Source organism: Candoia aspera, chromosome 3, assembly GCF_035149785.1.
Source record: "Candoia aspera isolate rCanAsp1 chromosome 3, rCanAsp1.hap2, whole genome shotgun sequence".
In the NCBI taxonomy this organism is placed as follows: domain Eukaryota; kingdom Metazoa; phylum Chordata; class Lepidosauria; order Squamata; family Boidae; genus Candoia; species Candoia aspera.
The window spans coordinates 58,198,958-58,220,623 of NC_086155.1; the positions used below are offsets into that span (position 1 = coordinate 58,198,958).

The window sequence follows — 21,666 nt, forward strand, 5'->3', positions numbered from 1 at the left end:
TCACTAGAAGATAGGTTTATATATAATATATATTTACTTTTAAAAATAAAAATTCCATTGCAAGGCTAGAAGTCTGTACAAACTACAAAAATAAATCTTTCTTTTTCATATAAATAATTTATATGGCATGACAACTTTATCAGGTTAACAGATCTCTAGCACACCCACTACATACTCACATGCACACGCACACACACAAATACACTTACAATGTGTCCACTTTCCACCATGTTTCACTGGTCCCAGACTTGGTGAGGGGGAAGATGGGTTTTCTAGAAGCAGTGAGTTATTTTTAGTTAGTGGATGGATGGAAGGAATTTAATGGTGGGAAAACCTCAGTCCAAATGTTGGCCAGGCCAATGGCCATATGGCAAATTTGTTCTGGGAAATTTCTCCGGACTTTAGGAATCTGTGATAGTTCAAAATAAACTGAATGCATTCATTTTAACGAGGCATAAATCTACTGAAGCTTTCACCTTACACCAAATGTGAAAACCTCAGCAGAACGTTCCCCTGGCAACAAGAAGTAAATCCAACTTTGGCTGGGGAATAAAATTACAGCAGTTCTTGGGTGAAGGGAGGGGGTTAAAGTGCCTGGGGTTTAGAAAGAAGAATGTCAATGGGAAATTGATTCCAAGAAGCATCAACTCTGCTCTTTCTCTTGCAAGAATACTGGTTGATTGTGATAACAGCCGCTGTGCTCAAGGGGATGATACCATTTTTTTTCTGAGCATGTCACACAAGTGAAGCCCTCAGAGTGACACCCGTGCTACTAAAAACAGCTAGCAGACAGTCACACTGACAATGCTTTAAAAGGTTAACTTACTGAACACAGTAATACCATGGTTAAAGTAGCAAACTATTAGTGTCTAAATGTTGGGCAGCGTCATGCCTAAAAATTATGGGGAGGGGCTTCCTGACTTCTGAAGTTCCCAAATCTATAATCAGGACCAGCTAAAACAATTTACCTGCCTTAACAGATACATAATTTTGTTTCGAGTCATTTCATCTTTTTTTATAAGAAGGCTGCATGTGTTTGCGTGCATGTGTATAAAAGGTTAGATTGTTTCCATCTCATGGTGTCAAAAATCCTTCACTTAAAAGCTTTGCTAGTTGCAGTCTCTGTTCTCAACTCTACATTTCCTGCAACTGGCATGGGTAGACAACCTAATGCCTACTTGATGTTTTGGACTACAACTCCCACAATTTCTTGCCAGTGGCTATGCTAGGACTGATGGAAGTTGAACTGCAAAATATCCAGAGGGCATTGCGTTGCCTGCTCCCTGGCCTACAGTTATTGCATTGATGCAGGTGACTAATGAAATCATCTAAATCTGTATGCCTTGCTTTCTTATTCTTTGTGGAAAATTGCCATGTTTGGCAGATTGAAAATCCAGCAGATGAAAGAGTAGCATATTAAGAAAATATATCATTTGATTTGATGTTAACTTAAATAGAGAGTAGTTTAACATAGGGATGTTGGTAACCTCATGTAAATAGACCTAACCAAAAGAAAATATTGCTCCAGCTGCCATTCTTTTCTCCTTTGGAAAAGGACAGAAATAAAGGAATAAATAAATCATTTTAAATCCAGGAAAATTGTGTTTTAACATATATGGTGTCAGACATTCTCTTGTGATGCCCAGACTAGACCTGGCCAGAAACCAGCTCTTTAAATTTCATGCAGAATGCAGGATGACATTCTGAAATAGAATGGAAAAACCAAACTGTTTTATAAAGCAATATTGACTTGGTTATGCAGAAACCAAACTTACATAACGGAATCCTGTTGCCAAATGATAATTCATTTTTACATTTTCTACCAAAGAAGCTGAACCAGAAAGAGAATTTAAGAATAGAAACAGCAACCATCATATTCAATTTTTAGGCAGGAGATTAAACATTTTTGCTCTGACAACTGCATCAATATCTTGCTGAATGGGAGAGGTTTCTGTCACCTCAAAATCTCTCAAAGTAAAATCAAAGGGCAGTTTCACACATAAAGTTTCTTTTACATAGAAATATCCTCTGGTAGAAAGGAAAAGAAAACCCATTGGCTATCAAGTATGGCTTGAGTATTTCTACCACAGCCATAAAGATCAGGAAGCCAGTCATCTCAGCAGAGAAAAAAAATCTGTAAAAAGATCTCAACTGGTATGTGTGCCATCACCCCAATAATAACATGGAGTGGCCAACCTTATTACATATACTCCCTCTATGAGGACAGTACACAACTGAATTTACCATGCTTTCTTCTTTGACTGTTGTTTTTTCCTAGATACCTTTAATCCTTATGTGCAACACAGTTTTTGTAATCAATAGAAGTATGCAGGCATTCTGTCAAGTACCAGGAATAGGGATAAATCTATCTTTCACTGATTTTTGAAGACCCAACTGTGATTTTTCCGGGTGGAGGAAGTGACAAATTCTTGGTCTTGAATAATCCCTGTCTTCTGTTAGTCATGAAGCAGAACATTTAAACACTAATCAGAGATTGCTTAGGGGACATTGGTGTGATGAACGTTTTCAGTTGATACAAGAGGCAAGCAAAGTAAGAGAAAGTTTATAAAGTCTGGGATAGGGGAAGGGGGAGGAACAGGATCCAGGACAGCCACATTGCAGATGCCAGGACAGGCAGTACTACTGGGGAGAGCAAGAACAGAATGCAGCCTCTCCCACACAGTTTGCATAGAACCTTAAGACACATTGTGCCCCACCATTGCATACTCCCTCCACTCCACATTACAACAGGGGTGCTCTCCCCATTACAACTTCACCCTGGTGTTTCCCCTTAAAGGGAAATTGCCACATGGTCATTGAGGGAGCCGTGAAAATAATAAAAATAATTATTATAATTATAGGGGGGAGGGTTTGTGACTCTTTTTATACAGCTTAAAATAATAATAATTATAATAATATTAATAAAAATAAAAGAATAGCAGCACAATGTGGGAGAGTTCCCCACGCATAGTCCAGTCCTGTTTTCTCCATGGGAGGTGGCTGTTTGGGCAAATAGCCCAAAGAAGGCCATGAGATGGTTCACACAGCATATGGAGAATGGGCACTTTCATTTTTCAGATTCAAGTAGGTCTGATGTTAAATGGGTCACTGGTCCAAACCAAGGGTACAGAATCTATGCCCTGACACCCAAGAAACCAGAACACTTTTTGGTTCCAGACACATCTGGAAATGCTGAGAGATTCTCCTATCAACCTTTTTACAGTATGGATACTGAAAATAATCTGGCCTCTTTGTTCTCAGCAGCACTGATTATGCCTGCAGTTGGTTAGACACAGTGCGAGAGCTTCCATAAATACAGCCAACTTCACAATCTGTGATGTGGGATGTATCTGGCCCCCATGCCCACTTGGGATGCCCACCAGCCCTGAGGCAGGAGTTCTAGAGCCAGTGACTTGTCTTGGCAAAGCGGATGGCTAATGATTCTGTGTTAGGTCCTGTAGTTCCAAACTGTCAGATGGATTTGGGCCAGGTTTCTCAGAGCTATCATCAGATTCAAATCCCTCATGCGTATAGCCCCGGCAAGATCCAGGCAAAGATGGGCACAAGGCCAACATCACCGAGGCAGTGGCTGTAACTGTGGTGAAAGTGCCACCAGGTCCTAAAGGTGGTATTTTGGTGCTGTGGGTAATGGAGTCAGTCCGAGGAGGATTGGGAGTAGACTGAGCCAACTGAGACCCTAGTCTGTGATTGGGCTGTCCTTGCTGCTGCAAACAACCTTTGATTTCTGTGACAGCTGTTGGTAAACGGCCACCAGGTGTTGTGGGTTGGGTCCATTCCGGGCTGCACAATGATAAAGGTGATTCTAGGCTTGTCTTGTAGCTTTTTACCACCTGCTCAGGAGAGAAAAGGCTACTGTGAGCAAGTTAGGTATAGAAAGGAACAGCATAGTAACAAAACATTGCTCTGAGTAAGCAGTTCTCATGATTGTACTTCTCACACCATTTAAAAATAAAAGCATTAACTCTACAAGGAAACATAGAGGCATAATAGGAGAGGACAATGTTGTTCATCATGTATAAAGTCATGAGAAAAGACTTTTAAAAAGTGACTCTTCAATATTTTCTGTTGTAATACTTTTATTTGACCTTGGAATACTGCCTACAGTCTTGTTTTCTCAGTCTAAATGATTAAGTCTCAATGTGCTTCTCCAGTGTTGGGTTCTTGGTGCTCTCTGAGCTTGGGTCTTCTTGCAGATGTTTCACTACCAGGCTAGGTAACATCATCAGATGCGGTCTTCACCAAAAAGTACCTAACTCCACAACTCACCGCAACACAACCATTACAACCTACAAAAAGGACAACGCTCTTGTATATCAAAAGCATCTCCAAGACAACCAACAGACTTTCACAACTGTTTGGCATCACTGTAGCATGCAAACCAACAGCATCCCTCCAAAACATTTTAAGCAAATCAGAAAACAGTAACCAAAGAAGAAAAAACAGGAATCATCAACAACATACAATGTAAAGATTGTAACAGCCCCTGTGTAGGACAGACAGGTACAAAACTGGCAGGCCACATTTACCAACACCAACTGGCAATCAGAAGACATGATGAAAACTTAATCTTGAACACATGGATAGACTCAACCAGAGTTTCAACTGAGAAACTTAACATTTTAGATCAATCCAAATCCCAAAATGCTAGGGAATTCCTGGAAGCTTGGCATTCAGATAAATCAGCCATCAGTACATACATAGAAATAAACCCCATTTACATATCATTTAAAAGAAACAATCAGAAGCCAAGGAAGGAAACAAACAGCCCAGAACACATTTTATCCCCCCAGCAGCCAACACCCAGATAAGCAGAAAACAGCACCAGATAAACAATCAGGGAGAAAACAATACCCGAATCAAGGAACCATCAAGGAGGAAGCCAAGACTGGCAGGGCAAACCCTACTCTCTGTTGCACTAATGATTTTACCTGTCCTGGTAATGAAAGGTCTACAAGAAAACAACCAAGCTCAGAGAGCACCAACAACTGAACAGTTCAGTCCTGAGCTACATATATTCTCTTCCATTGGCTCTTTTCCACTGCACACAGAAATACAAGAGGAAAAAAAAAATCCTAGTATCTAATGCAGTGTTTCTCAACCTTAGCAACTTTAAGATGTGTGGACTTCAACACCCAGCAATGGGATTCTGGGAGTTGAAGTCCATACATCTTAAAGTGCTAAAGTTGAGAAACACTGATCTAGTGCTTTTGTTCCAATTTACCTTTCCCTAAGAGTTTTTTAAAGCTCCTGTGACATTTGCCTTCCAGGGCCTCACCCAACCCTGATCATTAAATGCCCCATTTCCATGGAAGCATTAGAGACAAAATAAATCAACAATCCCAGTTGTTTTTGTCCCTCCTCCAATTTATTAGGGAAAATACATTCTTATTGGAGCTAGAATCTAGGAGCCTTGAGTCTTTCTATGATATGATACTGTCTATCCAGAAAAACCAGAAAGTTGCCTGATGGACACTTACAGTGATCTGGGGAAAATTAGGACTTTTGCTGGCCTTGACCAAGATCTGTGATTGTGCTGGGGAGATGATATATGTGCCGCGGTCATCTTCACCAGTCTCTGATGCACTAACTGTCTCTGAGTAGTATTCTGAGTCTGAGGAGTCACCAAAGGCATTTCCATGTTGGTGAATGTAGAAGTTGTGATGGTTGAGAGGCGGTGGGACAGGAGATGGTGTTGGCAAGCGGCTGCCATTATCTGCTGGTGTGACCTATATGTTGGAAAGAAAGAAGCATATGTAGAGAGCAGGGGAACTAGGAAAAGTTCTCCAGCTGTTGTGCTTTCAAATGTGACCCTCTAAGCAGCTAGCTCAGTCTGGGACCATCCCATAATTGCTTACAAGTACAGCTTATATCTGAAGGGCATTGGGTTGAAAAAGGCAAGTCTAATCATCCTATGTATAGCAAATGGTAAATCCCAGCTGACAGATACTGCTCTTAATTTTATAAATCTCAGCTGGCACTTCCAATAAGAAAAAGATATAGGACCCCTGGGATGGAACAATACAGGTCAGAACAACTGTATTCCACTGTACTGTTGCTTTCTCAAGGAATCACAGACTTGGAAGAAGTCCAATCTCCTGATCGGTGCGGGAATCCAGATTAAAGTATCCATACCAAACCTCTGCTTGAACACATTCAGGAAGGAAAGCTCACCTTCTCTCTTGGGGGTTGATTCTACTGTAGAACTGCTCTTTCTGTTAATAAATATTTTCTAAGATTCAACCTCACTCTGCACCATTATTCTGTGGACAGCAGAGAACAGTTCTTGGTCACCAGGTACTTAGAAGTGTAACCATATCACTGACACACATAATCCATGTTTCAGAGCTAAACACAGCCAATTCTCTCACGCTCTCCTTATAGGAATTAATTTTGACAGCTGGGATAACTTTTGTTGCCCTTCTCTGCACCGGTTCCATCTTTCTGCATTTTTTCTTAAGATGTGGCGGCCAGAATTGGATCCATGGTGCATTCTGACAATGTGGAATATAACAGGGCAATTCCTTCTTTCTTTCTTGTTAGGCTTCATCAGCAGAAACTATGTATGCTTCAATTGATGCTGTCTAAAATTTCATAGTTAGTCAACTGCTTTACTGAAATCAAACGCACGGAGGGCAAACGCTATGGAATGTATATCTTCTACGAGAACACTGACTCTGCCACTTTTTCACTATCTATTGCTGTTCTGTCATCTTTACAAGCAGCTTTTTTTCTCTTCCTTTTATTTTGTGGAATATATTTGAAGAAACCATTGTTATAGTTCTTAACATCCCTCACCTATCTCAGCTAATTCTGAGCTTTAGTTTTAAGACACTATAGCTACAGTTCTAGGCTATCCATATCCATATACAGTATAGATTCAAGCTATCTATATGACTCTACTCTTTCCATCTCCTGTATGTGGCCAGCTTCATTTTCAGATCTTTCCTAAAGTTCTTCTATAGCTGCATAGGCTCCTTCATCTTTCCCCCACCTTGATTAGAATTGTTTGCAAATCTGCTTTTAGTATCTCAGTCTCTAGGAATTCCTACCTAATTTGGACTCCTTTCCCATGTTACTAAGTTTCTTTTTACATGGAATCCTACTTCTTATTGTTCTGAATTATTATGATCTGCTTTCTTAAAGTTCAAAGTACGTGTCTGACTGTATTCAGTATTAATTCCCCATAATATTAAGACTTGCATAATCATACAGGAAACCCTGAAATTTATTGATGGTAAGCCAAAAAAATGATGTCCAATTTACTTGATGCTGATTTTCCATAGTACCTGGACAACCTCTCAGATACTTCCTTCAACAAGATCTGGCAATGGGATTCAGGATCCCTTTTGTTCTATCAAGGTTCTCCAGTGGAACAAGCTGTTCAGGACCAGAAGTTCTCTTACCTCTGCAGGTGGTCCAATAATAGACAGTAGCACAGGCAACAGCACCAGGCCATTAAGTAGCCCCAGAATAGTCAGGATAGTAAGCACAGCAAAGAAATACCTGAGAGGAAAGATGCAAGTTAGTAATTGTCACATGTTTGGCTCATCTGCCCATAATAAGACCTTCATTGCTAGACTCAGTAATTGCTCCTCTTACTTTCCTTCTCCATTCCAGTAGCTAAAACACAATATCTAGGTTCACATGTCATGCTAAACCCATAAGCAAACAAATCATATAATGATAGTGCAATGTGTGAACTTAGCCAGGGGGAGAGAAAGGCATTTATCCAGAGGGTAGTTGTAAGGATCACTAGTAGACCAGACCAGGAAATCAGCTCCATAGGAAGGCGAAAACTGCTTTTATTGAGATTGGCCACAATAATCGAATCTTGCAAGTCTGATTGTGCTGCACCAACTCCGCCTCCTCATACTCTGGTGAATCAGAGAATCTGATTCCGAATGTTATCTCATTTCTTTGGATTAAAAAAAATGATTCAGCCCCTTTTGCCTAGGTAACAGTTCTTGCATATTTCCATCAAGGTCATCTTCCTTACTCTCTACAGTAAGGAAGGAAGCATCTTAGATTTTTTATCAGAGTATGGAGTTATCCTGCTTAGCACACTAACTTCCTCATGACTATCATATTTATGCTTTGATAGAACACATACAGGTAGTGTTCTGACAAGCAGGAACCACGCCGAGACGAGGAATAGGTCTCTAGTGTTTTATTACTGCTAAAGTGGACAGAAAATCCTTCCAAACTGAAGAAGCGCGAGAAAACCCATACAGATAAACCCCAAAAGTCAAGGCGGGTCTGTTCTGTGTCTCTTTGAATGACAGCTCAAATTCTCTCTACTACGCATGCGTTTTCCCCTCTGGATAGGGGCCCCCTCCTGCTCACTATCAGTGCTCATGACAGGTAGTCCTCAGCTTACAACCACAATTGAGACTGGAACTTCTGTCACTAAGCGAGGTGCTGGTTAAGTGAGTCATGCCCAATTTTACAACCTTTTTTGCTGCAGTTGTTAAGCAAATCACCGTGGCCATTAAGTGAATCATGTGGCTGTTAAGTGAATCTGGCTTCCCCCATTGACTTTGCTTCTCAGAAGCTGGCTGGGAAGGTTGCAAATGGCAATCACATGACCCCGGGACGCTGCAACCATTGTAAATACATGCTGTTGCCAAACACCTGAATTTTGATCATATACTGCAGGGATGCTGCAACAGTAGTAAGTGAGAGGACAGGTTGTAAGTCACTTTTTTCAGTGCTGTCGTAACTTTGAATAGTCACTAAACAAATGGTCATAAGTCAAGGACTACCTGTTCACGTTACATACCTGTACATACATAAACTCCTGCTTGCAGTAGTCTTGCACACATTCTGTCTAGACTCGCATTTTCTACAGGGAACTTTTGCTAATTGGAAAGTTTAGGGGGGTGGTTGGTAACCTCACTTCCATTTCTCTCTCCTATAAAGGTCATTTGGGAGGTGTGAGGTCCAACTGCATAGATGAAGATTGCTATGGTATGTAGTATACAGACATTTGGCCTAAAAAATATTCCAGTGACTCTTGTTCACAGGCCCTACATGCCTACTGCTCAGGCTTCTGTGTTCCCATCTCTCTCATAGGGATGCTATGCAATGCCAGACTGTAAATATAGCTCTCCCCCAGAACTGCTTCATGCTGAAGATGGTACCTGGCCTCCTTTTTATGGCAACCCAGCCTCCTATTGCTTATATATCTCCATAACTGTTTAGGAGAAGATGCCAGATATGAGGAAGTGTCCTACAGAAATCCTCATCTCTGTCTCAGAAATTTGGCAGAACGTACCAGTCCTGCTCTAGGACAGCTGTGCATCTTACTAGATTTTGCTTTCCTTTCCTTCTTGGTTAGTTAACTACTTAGACTTATTCCTCTGGATCATATTACTGAAATTCCCCGTTATCCATCGGAAAAAGAGCATTCTTCTTACTGATACCATAAGACGTGGATCAGCAGTTCCAAGTTGTTGGTGACATACTCCAGAAGGCCAAAAAGGTTGTCGACTCATGGCCTAAGGCTTTGGGACTGGCCATAGGACATTTGCCATTTTGTTTGAATATATCCAGAGAATCAATCTAATATACACATATACATATTTAATAAATGGGAAAGAACTGTACCTCAGAATGAAGTCAAATTCTGAGCCTGCCAACATAAGAACACCAAGCAGAGTGGAAATGGCACCATCCATTACAGGAGCAAACATGTGCTCTAAAGCCACAGTGGAGCGCAGGTTCCGGCTGCCAATGGCTGTGAGAAACCCCTAAAAAAGATCAACAGTCAGAACAGTACTAAAAAGAGCAGCCACTCAAAAGAGACTAGTAACCACATCGATGCTGAGGGGACCTAATAAGCTGGGTCAGTTCTTGTGCCCTGAGTCTGGTGCCCACTGATGGGAGTGCAGAAAGCCTCCCTTGGAAATGACAGTTCTCACTCTAGTTCTTTTAAAAGTAAAATAGAGCCTAATATAAAATAATCCAAAAAGATAGCCAACTATAGAGTCATGTATCAAAAATCAGATTAAATTCCACTCTAGCCATCCATATTAGTTAAAGAACTTTAAAGAGTACAAATCCACTTTAAACTATGGTGCTAATTCATTGGTCCTATTCTTTTCAGTGTGGATCCAAACAAACAAGTGTTTTTTTTTAAGTGTGTATCCACCAAAGTTTAAAGACAGCAAAATGTACTGACTGAGTTTGCACAACATTTCAGCATGGTTTCTCAGTTAACGCATAAACTAACCAACAAGCTAGGTTTGCCCAACACCTAGGGCAAAGCCGTAACGAACTAACCAAGGGTAAAGCTAACCAAGCTTGGCATGTTGTGCAAATGAGCCACTAGCCTATTTAAGAATGTTATGTGATCACAAGCCATTGAGTCCCATAGCAACACAAATGTTCACTCTTGTGTGACTGCTTACTTACCAGGGCTACATGTACAGTAAATTCCACACCAATGCCTACAGAAGCAATTAGGATGACCACAGGGATTGCACTCAGTTTGATGCCCATCAGGCCCATGATGCCAAAAAGCTCAACTGTCATCATTGCCAAAACAAATACCTAGATGAGAGAGAAATTACAGTGACAAATATAGCATTTAAAACAAGGAAACCCATTGGGATAACAAACCGTTTATGAACACAAATCCACAATCTATGATGTATGAATAATACTTCCTGAAGAAAATTGGGGCTGCTAAGGGTTTAACAGACATCATGAATACAGCAGGAGTCATCTGTAGCAGCTATTTGCAGTCTAATACCTTTCAAATGCATAATGACTGCCTGGCCAATAGTGGCAATCTGGTTGGGTATTCTGGAAAATACAGCCCAACATATTTGGAGAGCATAAGGTTGGGGAAGATGTTCTATAAGATCAGAAAAGAGAAGACCATTTTACAAAGCCAGTGGTAAATATTTGTATACATTGTTCATCTTTCTTCCCCATTTGGATAAACAGTGGATAGGTGAATGTAAATATGTGATATATAGTCCTACAGTTTCTCTTCTGTCACCTAAGATGTTGCTCTCCCCTGAAAACTAATGCTCTAAAAGCACAGATGAGGAAAAGAAAAGTAAATGTGTGCATGCTTGTGTCATTTAGCTATTTTGTCTTTAGTATCCTTTTTAGATAATAGATGTTTTTAATAATCAAAATATGTTCCATGCATTTATGGATATTAATAAACTACAAATATTAAAGCCCAAAATATAGCTATTATGAAAACAGAGTAATAAGCATAGGAATAATCAATATATCTAACAAGCTAGATAATGAGTATATAAAATTCATTGTCAAGCATCAATCTTTCATAAGCAGTTGAGTATAACCGCTGAATTAAGAGTTAATAGGATACAATGCAATGAAAATTTTAAAATAACAATTACTTTTTAAGGTAGACAAAGCAAGAACAGCAGTGCAAGGCTGCAGATAGACATCCATCTCCCATCCTCCCACAAGAGGAGCTGTGTAAGAACACTATTCAGACGAGCACTAATGCACTGCAGCAACCCAGAACACCAGAAAAAGGAAACAGATAATCTGTGCAGCATCTTACAGCAAAATGGATACCCACTCAACTTTATCAAAAAGCGCCTGACTACTCAACCCACTACAACACAACCAACAGAAGCTACGAAAAGGATAACACTACCATACATCAGAAACATCTCAGAAACTACCAACAGACTGTTACAACCACACGGCATCACCGTAGCACATAAACCAACTAAAACTCTTCAAAACATACTAAGCAACCCAAAAGACCCAGTAGCCCAAGAAGAAAAAACAGGAGTTATCTACAACATATAGTGTAAGGACTATAGCAGCTACTAGGTAGGACAGACAGGCAGAAGACTAGCAGAATGCATCCACGAACACCAACTAGCAGTCAGAAGTCACAATGAAAACCCCTTAATCTCACAACACATGGACAGACGCAACCATACTTTCAACTGGGAAACTGAGAGCATCCTAAACCTAGCCAAATCCAAAAATGCTAGAGAATTCCTGGAAGCTTGGCACTGAGACAAAGCCACCATCAACAGACACGTAGCGGTAAACAACATTTACATACCATTCAAAAGAGACAATAGAAAAACCTTTCAGAACTATAGAGAGAAGACTCATGACAGATATATATATATATATATATATAGAGAGAGAGAGAGAGAGAGAGAGGAGGGGGGGCACAGGGAGAGAGAGAGACACAGAGAATCTATGGCAATCCCATCTCTTTAGAGCATTTAATGCATATTGTTGATTTGAATGTACATGAATATATGAAGTAAAACATAATTTTGCATTTCTGCTGGAAAAAAAGAGAATTCTATGCAATCCTCATGTACTGCCTATTAAAATCCAAAAATCAGTCATTTCATACTTCACTTTTGCATCCAAAGTAAATAATGCAAACTACATCAACATATTTTTCAGATTTATTCCAGTTGGAAAAATGGTGTATCTGAAGAATTGGAATTGTTTAGAATAGTATTTTGTGATAGAAATAAAAAGTTTGAGGGCTAGAAATGATACAGATCTTGCAAAGCCAATTTGCCAACCACACGTATATATGCTTAAACAGATGATGTTTGGATATGGCAATTCAACATCTCTGCTCCTCCCAAATAACCTGGTATTTGGAAAGGAAAATACTTACAATGATACTGGCAGTCCAAGGGTTGAGTAGCAGCAGAGTGCACACCAGAAACGTGCAGGCCAGCACAATGCTGATGGCCTGCAGAAGCCAGTGGCGCAGGCCAATGTACTGCTCCCAGAAGAGGAACGGGTATCCGCTGGGGTAGCTGAATACTCCATGTGTCTGGGCCACCTCATCGCAGATGGCACGCACACTCTCGATAGCTGCCACAAAGTCCGATGTCTGCTGCAGTCCATTGAGGTAGAAGGGGAACTGAGCAAACTCCAGGGGCTGTGCAGCTGGGACTAGAGGACACAGAGGCAGCCATCAGGAATAGTGACCTCCGGCCCCTCCTGTTTCTAGGGCCCAAGATTATTGGTCCCCTTTGTCCATATGCCCACCAATTTATGAAGCCAGGCATGTGATTCCATTTATGTGGCTTTATGGTATGACTAAGTGGGACAGAATTAAGTGTGGTACAAGGCTGAATGGAAATGGGGCTTTCATATATTACTCACTTCGAAGATTTTCACCGGTGGCATCATACTTGTCATGGATCCACTCCGGGGGTGGTGGATAGAAGTTGGCCTGGGAAGCAGCAAAGCCAAGGGGGTCATTGCTCACCCACACTGTCAAGCAGATGTAAAAGGTATCAGGGGGAATGATCCCATTTTCATCGACCAGACGGCGAGTTGTCAGCTGTGGGGCAGATGGAAGAATGAGGGAAGTGCTTGATCAAGATGTTATTGGGCAGGATAAGGCTCACTTTTCCAAAAGTATGCAGATCTTCTGTGTCCCTTCAAACCTTTAATTCCAAGAAACACCATCCCCTTGCCCCAACTGCCAGCAGGGAAGCTCTTCTTTCCCTATATATATTTTGAAGGAATTATCTCCCTCCTGTTACTATATTAAAAATTCACTCTTATGGTTCAGTAAATACCATTCGTTTATCCACTGTCTTCTCTCTACCAACTTACTGAGTTGGTTTTAACACTTACTTGATTTAAGTTGAACGGCTCTTTCTTGTTGCCTGTCTGGATGAGGAGCTTATAGGCGAGAGCACCATCTTCTGAACCATTACGATAATTTTCCCTGGTGATGTGCCCAGCTTCCCAGTCTTGGTCAAAGGCCACCTGTAGGCCTGATATACAGAGAGGGTAAAATCAAATGAGGGCTCTCCAAGAGATCTAACCATGTTTAGCACCTCCCCTCTTTGTATCATTGCTTTTATGCCTTATCACAGTAATTTCAGCCCAGTTGCACAGGAATGCATTTACGTAGTGAAAATAAACTGTGCACTCTTACACATAAAGCTTATTTGATACAGATAAGCAATACAAGAATATGTGAAAAGATTATTATTCAACAGCTTACTGACGGACAAATAAGAATGGTACAAAATGACCAATAACTGCTTCAACAGATGTTACCAGTGGAGGAAAGAAGAAGGAAAACAGTGTTTCCCTAACTACCAAGAAAGTATTCCAGCATGTATTCTCTAACCTCCAGTCCCTGCACACAACAATGCTAAGATTAATGATAAGAACAGAGTTTCAGTTCTAGAAGGTAGGAAGTGCTCTCTTGTTGTGTATGTCCTATGTGTGCAGCAGGACATGCACACATATCACTTCTGTGTACAAATAAACATTGCCAGCCTAAGTTCACAACTGTGAAAAATACAAAAAAACCTACTCCTATATTAAATACAGCTCTGATGGAAATGTCACTAGGATTAAAGTTTCTAGAGAAAGATCTATTAGGGCTTCTGGTAGCCTAGAATACACCTATCCTGAGTGCAGCTGTGAAATAGAGATCTGATCCTTCCTTCTCTGGACGCATCTTGTTTAAACAAAGTACAAAGTCGCGGTTGCCCCTGAAATACCAGTCGTCGCATCCTCAAAGCATCCTGCACCAAGAACTGGAAAACATTCCTTTTGATGGCTATAAAGACAGAGACTGTAGGCTAAGAGGGAAAGTTGCTAAAGAGAGATTAACTCACCTCGCAGCCAATCCTGGAAGTAGTGCAGCCACATCTTTGGCAACTGGCGATTCTCATCACGTACTACATACTGGATGGCAGCAAAGGCCTGGTGCAGGCTGTAAAGAGCTTCCTGTGAACTTGGGTAGTCAAAGCCTCCGTTCGTTACCACAAACATGTTATAAAAGGAGAAATACTTGAATTGAGCTGAAATGAAGGCATGCTCCTTTGTACCTCGGGGGACAATATCAGTCAGATAGAGCCCATCGTGCACCTTGGTTGTACCGTAGAGGCTGAGGCCCAGCAGGGCTAGAAATAGAGCTACCACAATTCCCTGGAAATGCAGGAAAAAAAAGGGTCATCAAGATGGGTGTGAACAAACACTACCCCCCTTTTCATAATCCAACTTTTTCATTGTTGTTTATCCTGAGATTGGCTTCTTTGGTTCTTTGGAAATTTTATATCCAGGGTTAGACAATAGGTCAGATGATGCTACAGGAAGCCCTGCCCCAGATGTAATCAGTTACCTATGCAGGATGAAGCAGAAAGTCATGGTTTTGCATCTTATGCTGCCCAAAGGCAACCTATGCAAGATAAAATGAAGAGAGCCACTGCTCCCCACTTCATTCAAGTACTTTTTCTATGTATGAGGTGACAGAAAGTCATGCTAGTGTCTCCTTCAGTACAGAGAATAGCTGTGTTGGTGGATGCTCCAGATGAAGCATCTGCAAATCTGCCTCTTACCAGATTTAACTTTCTCTTTCAGTAGTTCTGGGAGGGGACTTAGAAGAGCCTGCAGGCTGGCTGGGATTAGTCCCCTGCTGGGAGGTCCTAGTGCTTAAATGAGAACTTGAGTTGCCCCTCAGTGGAGGTGATATTTAAATAGGTAATATTTTGGTGAAAAGGTCATATTTAGCAGGGAGTAGCCTATATTAGAGACCACCTTAATAGGGAAGCAGATAGACATTCCAGATTGTCTGGATCAAGCCTAGCCACTTTGTCTTAATTTACTCAAGGAAAATATGAAGTTCTTATCTTTAACTGACTGGATGTACAAAGGATCCAGATCTGCTATGATATATATTTCCCTCTTGTGGACTGACTCGGCAAGGTGCAACCAATTCAGATAGAGTTGGTTAGAAGCACACAGTGAATACATTGTTTGCAAAGGAACACAACTCTCAATTCAGTTGGTTGAGATGGTGAGGGAAATTTAGTTCCCAACTGGCTTATTCCTTGAATGGCAGATTGTGCCCAGGATCATACAGTCTATTTTCCTACAGAGGTCAAGATGCCCCACAAAACTCTTGAGAGTGACTCTGTACTGCCTACCTTAGTTTGGCTCTGCAGCAGGATGGGTGCATATCTGTCACGAGCAAAGCTGGAAAGATTCCATCGACAAAAAGGCAAGGGCACACACTCCTGGGCTCCTTTGCTCTCATCTAGCTGTGCCAGAAGATTGCGAGTGGAACTGGCAGGAGTGAAGATTTGTGAGCCCAGAGGATTGGCAGGGAGAAGAGTAGAGGGAGTGGTAAATACATGCTGTGTGGGTGGTAAGATAGTGACTACATGCCGCCCAGAGGAGTCACATTGAGTAAAGGCCTGCACAGTGGTAGTGATATGTGTGCTGGTTGTCAGGGCTGGAACACCATGGGGATAAGTTGGAGCAGTGTGGTTGTCATTCACATCAGCATATTCTTGTGGTTGGATCTGGATGACACGGGCAGAACAGAGGCTGTGGGTAGAAGAGGGCATTGAAAAACTGTTAGAGAAGGGGTAGGTACACAAGCCTAGATTTTCCTGCTGTAAAGATACATTTCCTAGTTCTGAACAGACCTAACTTTCAGACTCTGGAATGAAGAGGAAGGGCAGCACTCTCCCAATAATTTTAGATGGTACCTACCTAATAGTTTATCTCCATGTGTCAATTTTTAAACCTTTGTTTTTAGAGATACCTTTTTGACATGATAAAACTATTATCTGGATGCTGCCATCTCTTCATCTGCCTTTTGGCGATTTTGACATTTTTCTTGGACCTGAATTTGATCTCTCATTGCTGTACCTAAATGCTTTCTCAAACTATTCTCCTCTCTCAGAAGCCCAGTTTTGTCAGATAAAGTGTCAGAGTACCAAGAGAGATACTGGATTACTTATCTTCACCCTCCTCCTAAGACAGTACCTGTAGAAGCAGCAGAGAATATCAAGCCTTTTGTTTTCACGCCTGTGAAGGTCCAGACTCAGAATGGCAGGAAAAATGAACAGCACCATGGCAAAGTTAAAAACAACCACTACTGCAGCCTGCAATAAACAAGCAGATTTTTATATAAAGCAAAGTTCTCATTGAAGATCTTGAATCATGGAATCCTTTATAAGGATTCTTCTATTCCTTTATACTTCTAGTACCAGTTCCTTTTAAGTGAATGGATCACTCAGCTTTCTAGGAGAGGCCAAAGATGCTAAAGGACAAACTGTGCATGACTTTATGCATCTCATCTGCTCTTCTGTGTAAGAGTTTTCTTCACAAGCAGGTAGTCTGAGGGGCACACTCTGTAATGGAAGGAGCGATTCTGCCCTCCACTGTAGTTCTAGTCATCTGGGAGAGCCACTGCCATTAGCAATAGCATCTAGAGTCAGAGGTAAAGATCTGGCTCATATGTAAAAGCAGTGAAAGGCAGCAAGGGTTGTACTTGTAGTAGGTGACCTCTAAGGTCCCTTCCAACTCTAGGATACTATGAGTCTGTAAGCATACTGTATGAAAGCTGCTAGCAGTGGGGCTTACCTGTAGAGAGAAGGCACGCAGGGCTGGGATGGGCACAAGGGCAGCCATGAAGAAGGCAATCATATTATTGACAGAGGTGAGTGCCACACTGGTGCCACTACGCCGTAGGCATTCACCAGTCCGCTCCTGGGTCAGAAATATGAAAATGAGCAACATAAACTCAGAGTGGATGGATGGTAAGGGCTGAGGATCCAATGGCAGTACACAGGATCCCAAAACCTAGGCAGAAGGGAAATATACTCACCTTGACAGGGACATGCTGACTAGTCTCTGTGAAGGCATGTGCCAGCAAGAACATGTCATCTACGCCAATGCCAAGTGCCAGGAAGGGCAGCACCTATACAGGTCAGGGTGGAAGCACAACAAAAGGGACACGATCAGAACCTATCAACTTTTGCAAAATTAGACACAAGTCTTAGTCTATGCAGGAAAGGGAATGGCTGGAAGTAGACACTGGGAATCCTGATAAATGCTTAGTTGAGCTTTTATGCTTAGGCACTAAATGATGCTAACATTTTTCTATCCTTGCCTTGAAGGTACCTTAACAGAGGCTTCTTAGGCATATTTCTAAATGGGATGTAAAAGACCTGACCTTAGTGCAAGGGAATAGCAATGCTTAGCCCTACCGATCTATGACTGTTCTACATTTCCTCTGAATGTGAAAGTACTAGCTAAAGGCTATAGTCTTTTGAGAGCTGAAAGCAGCATGATGATAATTTTGGAGCCCCAAGAGTAACCACAAGTTTGAAATGCTCTCTACAACTAAACTTATTTATAATGCCATGCTAGGATAATGAGGTTACATGCAACTCAATAATTCTTAATGTTGAAAAATCTTAACTGCCTGAATAACTAATGTTGCAGAATAGGAGGAAGAGAAACCAATGGAGAATGAAAAGTCGCAGACTTTTCATCAGGAAATCTGGACCTCTCAGATTGGGTAGCCTACCTGAGTGGTGGCTGCATTGAATGAAATTCCAAGCAAGGAGCAAAGTCCAAGTCCTGCTGCTACTGAAAGGGCAACTAGGAGAACCCCAGCCAGGCCCACAGCACCCTGCGATTTGGAGCAGTCCCAGCGCAGCAGGGTGACGCAGGCATACGCCAGCTGCAAGGAGATGAAAATGGAAACTGTAAGGGGAAGACTGCAAATGGCAAAACCATGCATTGACCATGATTATAGTGGAATAAAGAGGGAGGAAAATATGGAAAGAAGCCGCTACACACCATTAGCAGATAGCCGCCAGCCACACGGATGGCACTCACATCTGAAAAGGACTTCATGATATCACTGAGTGTGGTGGTAGAAAAGGCATGAATAGTCTGGGAAGAATTTTCAGGCAGAGATTCCTGGGCCAGCTGGAAAGAGACAAAATTTGTGAGACAGTGAGAGAAAAATATCTAAGAAAGTATTTGTACAGTTTTGCTCACATTCATACAGCATAGCGATCTTTCTCGCAGACATGCCTACCACATTCATAGGGAAAGCATATGCTCACAAGCAACCTACTGCTCAATTAATTAATCTCCTTGCACAAAAACTGAAACATTTCCAGAAAAAAAAAATCTATCTCAAACACTCCTAAAGACTTGGCGTATCAGTTAGTATGTCCACCCTGGAATCCACCACACAGAATCCACTCAAGTGCAGTCAATCTCTTTCAGATACATTCTGTACTGTCCCTGTTAGTGGCTTAGTATCTAGTGTCACTAAATGAAAGGTCATAAGATGTCAAAGAGATGTTTAGGCATGCATGAGCCCATATGTTGCTACGCATGTCATATATCCAAATCTTAGCATGGGCAATAATTGGCCTTTTTTTCTTTTTAAAGAAGGAAGTCTGCTTAGCATGTCATTCAGAATATTTACAAGCAGTCATGCCCAAGCAGTCAGAAAGTGTTTATATTTACAGACATATATTTGAACATAGCTTTGCATGATACACAATCCCCCATCACTGATTGACATCTATTTGTGCCCAGTTCTACATGCAGCTTTTCAGCTCTCATGCCATACTTACATCAGGCAGCCCACAGTCCATCAGTGCCACAGCCACAATAACCCTATTGGCATCTCACCTCAACAAATTCCCGCTGCCAGGCCTCCAGCACAGCAGCAGCCTTCTCCTCACTCCAGCTGATATCATGTATCTCGTAGTCATCCCGGTAGTGCTCATAAAGTTGTCGTGGACTCATCAGCAGGAACATGCTCTGCAGGGCTTCAGCTCTAGAGAAAGAGAAGCTGGCTCAGAGACTCCTTCCACCCAAACTCTGCAGGCAAAGCATTCTACCCAGCCTGAGGTAGAAGACAGGAGCTCTGACTTCTAGTTTTCTTTTACCCACAATCAGCTTTTTCAGAAGTTTATTTTCAGCATTACTTTCAGCCCAAGCAAATACTTCATACACACATCTGAACTTAATGCAGAATGAATGATGCTGTAATGTCCAGCAGCTTTCATGGGAAACAAATTGGCTAGTGCTGCAAGCAGAATTAAAGAAAAACCAACAGCCTTTCCAAATGGCCTCTGATGGCAGATAGGCCTATAATTTGTGCTTGTGGAGATGATTGCTCATATGGTTCACCATGTGGTTGTTCAATCCATGCAAAAGGACAAGCCTGCATGTACTGAAAAAGACACGGTTAGAACATCTACTTTCTAAACTTGCATTTGAGCTTTTAAAAAGGAAAGAAGTGAGCATGCTTTTCTATTTTCTGGTTACCTCATTGCATTTATTTTTAAAATGAGAGTGGCCATTTCTCTTCTCATCCGCAATCTTTAAAGAGTACTTGTTTCAAATTCTTTTCCCATTCCATAACCATTTATCTGCAGCTCTTTGCCTTGCCAGACATGAAAGAATTCAGGGACAATGACATCCACAGTAACTTCTTTCTAGCATGTATAATGTATGAGAAAATTCAATAATGATCCTGATCCCACCATGATGCAGTATATGTCCATTTAAGTATATAGTAGCAGTAATCTGGACAATAAATACCTATGGAATCAACATCATACAAAGGATGACAAAGAGGTTGGAAGAGGACCAAATTTCCAAGATGGTGTTGGTACAGGGAGCCAGTTTGGTTTAATGGTTAAAGCAATGGGCTAGAAACCAGGAGGCTGTGAGTTCTAGTTCTGCCTTAGGCATGAAAGCCAGTTGGGTGACCTTGGGCCAGTCTCTCTCTCTCTCAGCCCAACCCACCTCACAGGGTTGTTGTTGTGGGGAAAATAGGAGGAGGAAGGAGTATTTGGTATGTTCACCGCCTTGAGTTACTTATAAAAATAATAAAGGTGGGATAGCAAATAAATAAATAAACAAACCATTCTGAAGGGCAGATTCTACTGAGAAGCTCAAATGTGCCTATATCTGAGCTCCCTCTAGAATCTGCCCTTCAGAGGACTGCAAACAGGTGTTTGAGTTTTAAGATAGCATCCACATCTAGTGAAAGGGGTTGGGGTGAGTAGTGGCTTCAGGAAGGAAGGGATAACAGCAGCCCAAGCTTCAGGGATCAGCATAAATCCAATGGCTCAGAAATGCCTGCCAGTTGTTCCTGGGGTCAGGCCATAGACATGCACCCATCACTCACAGAAACCAAAGCCTCAGAGGCATCAAGTTACATGCTGGCTCAGGGGCCAATATATCACCATTAGAGGAGGAAGTGTGAAGTCTACTCATTTCCCAGCTGCATGCCCTTCTCTCTGCATTGAAAAACAAAACCACTGTATGGCACTGGCCATCATCTTTAAATTTCCTCTGTGCAGAGGGAAGTCACCTGACCTCAGGCAGAATTCCTTAACTGTCATGTTTATTCCAAGTCAGAAACCTTCTCTTAATATAGAGGGGGACTCACAAACTAACTTACTTTTGCAGTTTGCCCTGAGAATCCTTTACTGTGCCCCCCAGGATGAGCTCCTCTTGCCAGTGCATGTATTTTTGGGAGAAGCCATGGCAGCCACCTGTGAGTTCAGAAGGGATGTGTGGTTCCTGGCAGGAGCAAAAAGAAGAGATAGCAAAGTGAGTGTGCTATCAAGAATTTTGTATAATGAGAGATAACACTCTATACCCTGTTCTCCTAGCTCTTGAAAGGTATTCATTTTTTACAACTATTGAATCCCCAAGGAGCCCTGTTTTGCTTAAGACTGATTATTTGCTGCAAATTTGCACAATCTGGTTATCATGGCAAACAAGAGTAAATATTGCTCTTTGGCAAATGTCAGATATAAAATATACCAAGGAATTATGACAGGCAGCAAAACCTAA

General features: G+C 41.6%; 1 protein-coding gene across 1 annotated transcript in view; it reads right to left on the minus strand.

The window, feature by feature from the left end:
• The window catches only part of PTCH2 (patched 2), a 64,860-nt gene continuing 43,194 nt past the window's right edge, over positions 1-21,666 (minus strand). The window contains exons 7-23 of the mRNA XM_063297838.1: positions 21,269-21,390; positions 19,483-19,630; positions 18,631-18,762; positions 18,356-18,511; positions 17,651-17,743; positions 17,407-17,532; positions 16,807-16,925; positions 15,960-16,362; positions 14,649-14,961; positions 13,648-13,790; positions 13,168-13,348; positions 12,671-12,954; positions 10,435-10,572; positions 9,628-9,770; positions 7,425-7,524; positions 5,499-5,747; positions 1-3,851 (exon numbers count right to left, since the gene is read on the minus strand). Of these exons, the coding sequence (XP_063153908.1) occupies positions 3,435-3,851; positions 5,499-5,747; positions 7,425-7,524; positions 9,628-9,770; positions 10,435-10,572; positions 12,671-12,954; positions 13,168-13,348; positions 13,648-13,790; positions 14,649-14,961; positions 15,960-16,362; positions 16,807-16,925; positions 17,407-17,532; positions 17,651-17,743; positions 18,356-18,511; positions 18,631-18,762; positions 19,483-19,630; positions 21,269-21,390 (3,267 nt within the window). The 3' untranslated portion in view covers positions 1-3,434. The remainder of the gene's footprint in view (positions 3,852-5,498; positions 5,748-7,424; positions 7,525-9,627; positions 9,771-10,434; positions 10,573-12,670; positions 12,955-13,167; positions 13,349-13,647; positions 13,791-14,648; positions 14,962-15,959; positions 16,363-16,806; positions 16,926-17,406; positions 17,533-17,650; positions 17,744-18,355; positions 18,512-18,630; positions 18,763-19,482; positions 19,631-21,268; positions 21,391-21,666) is intronic.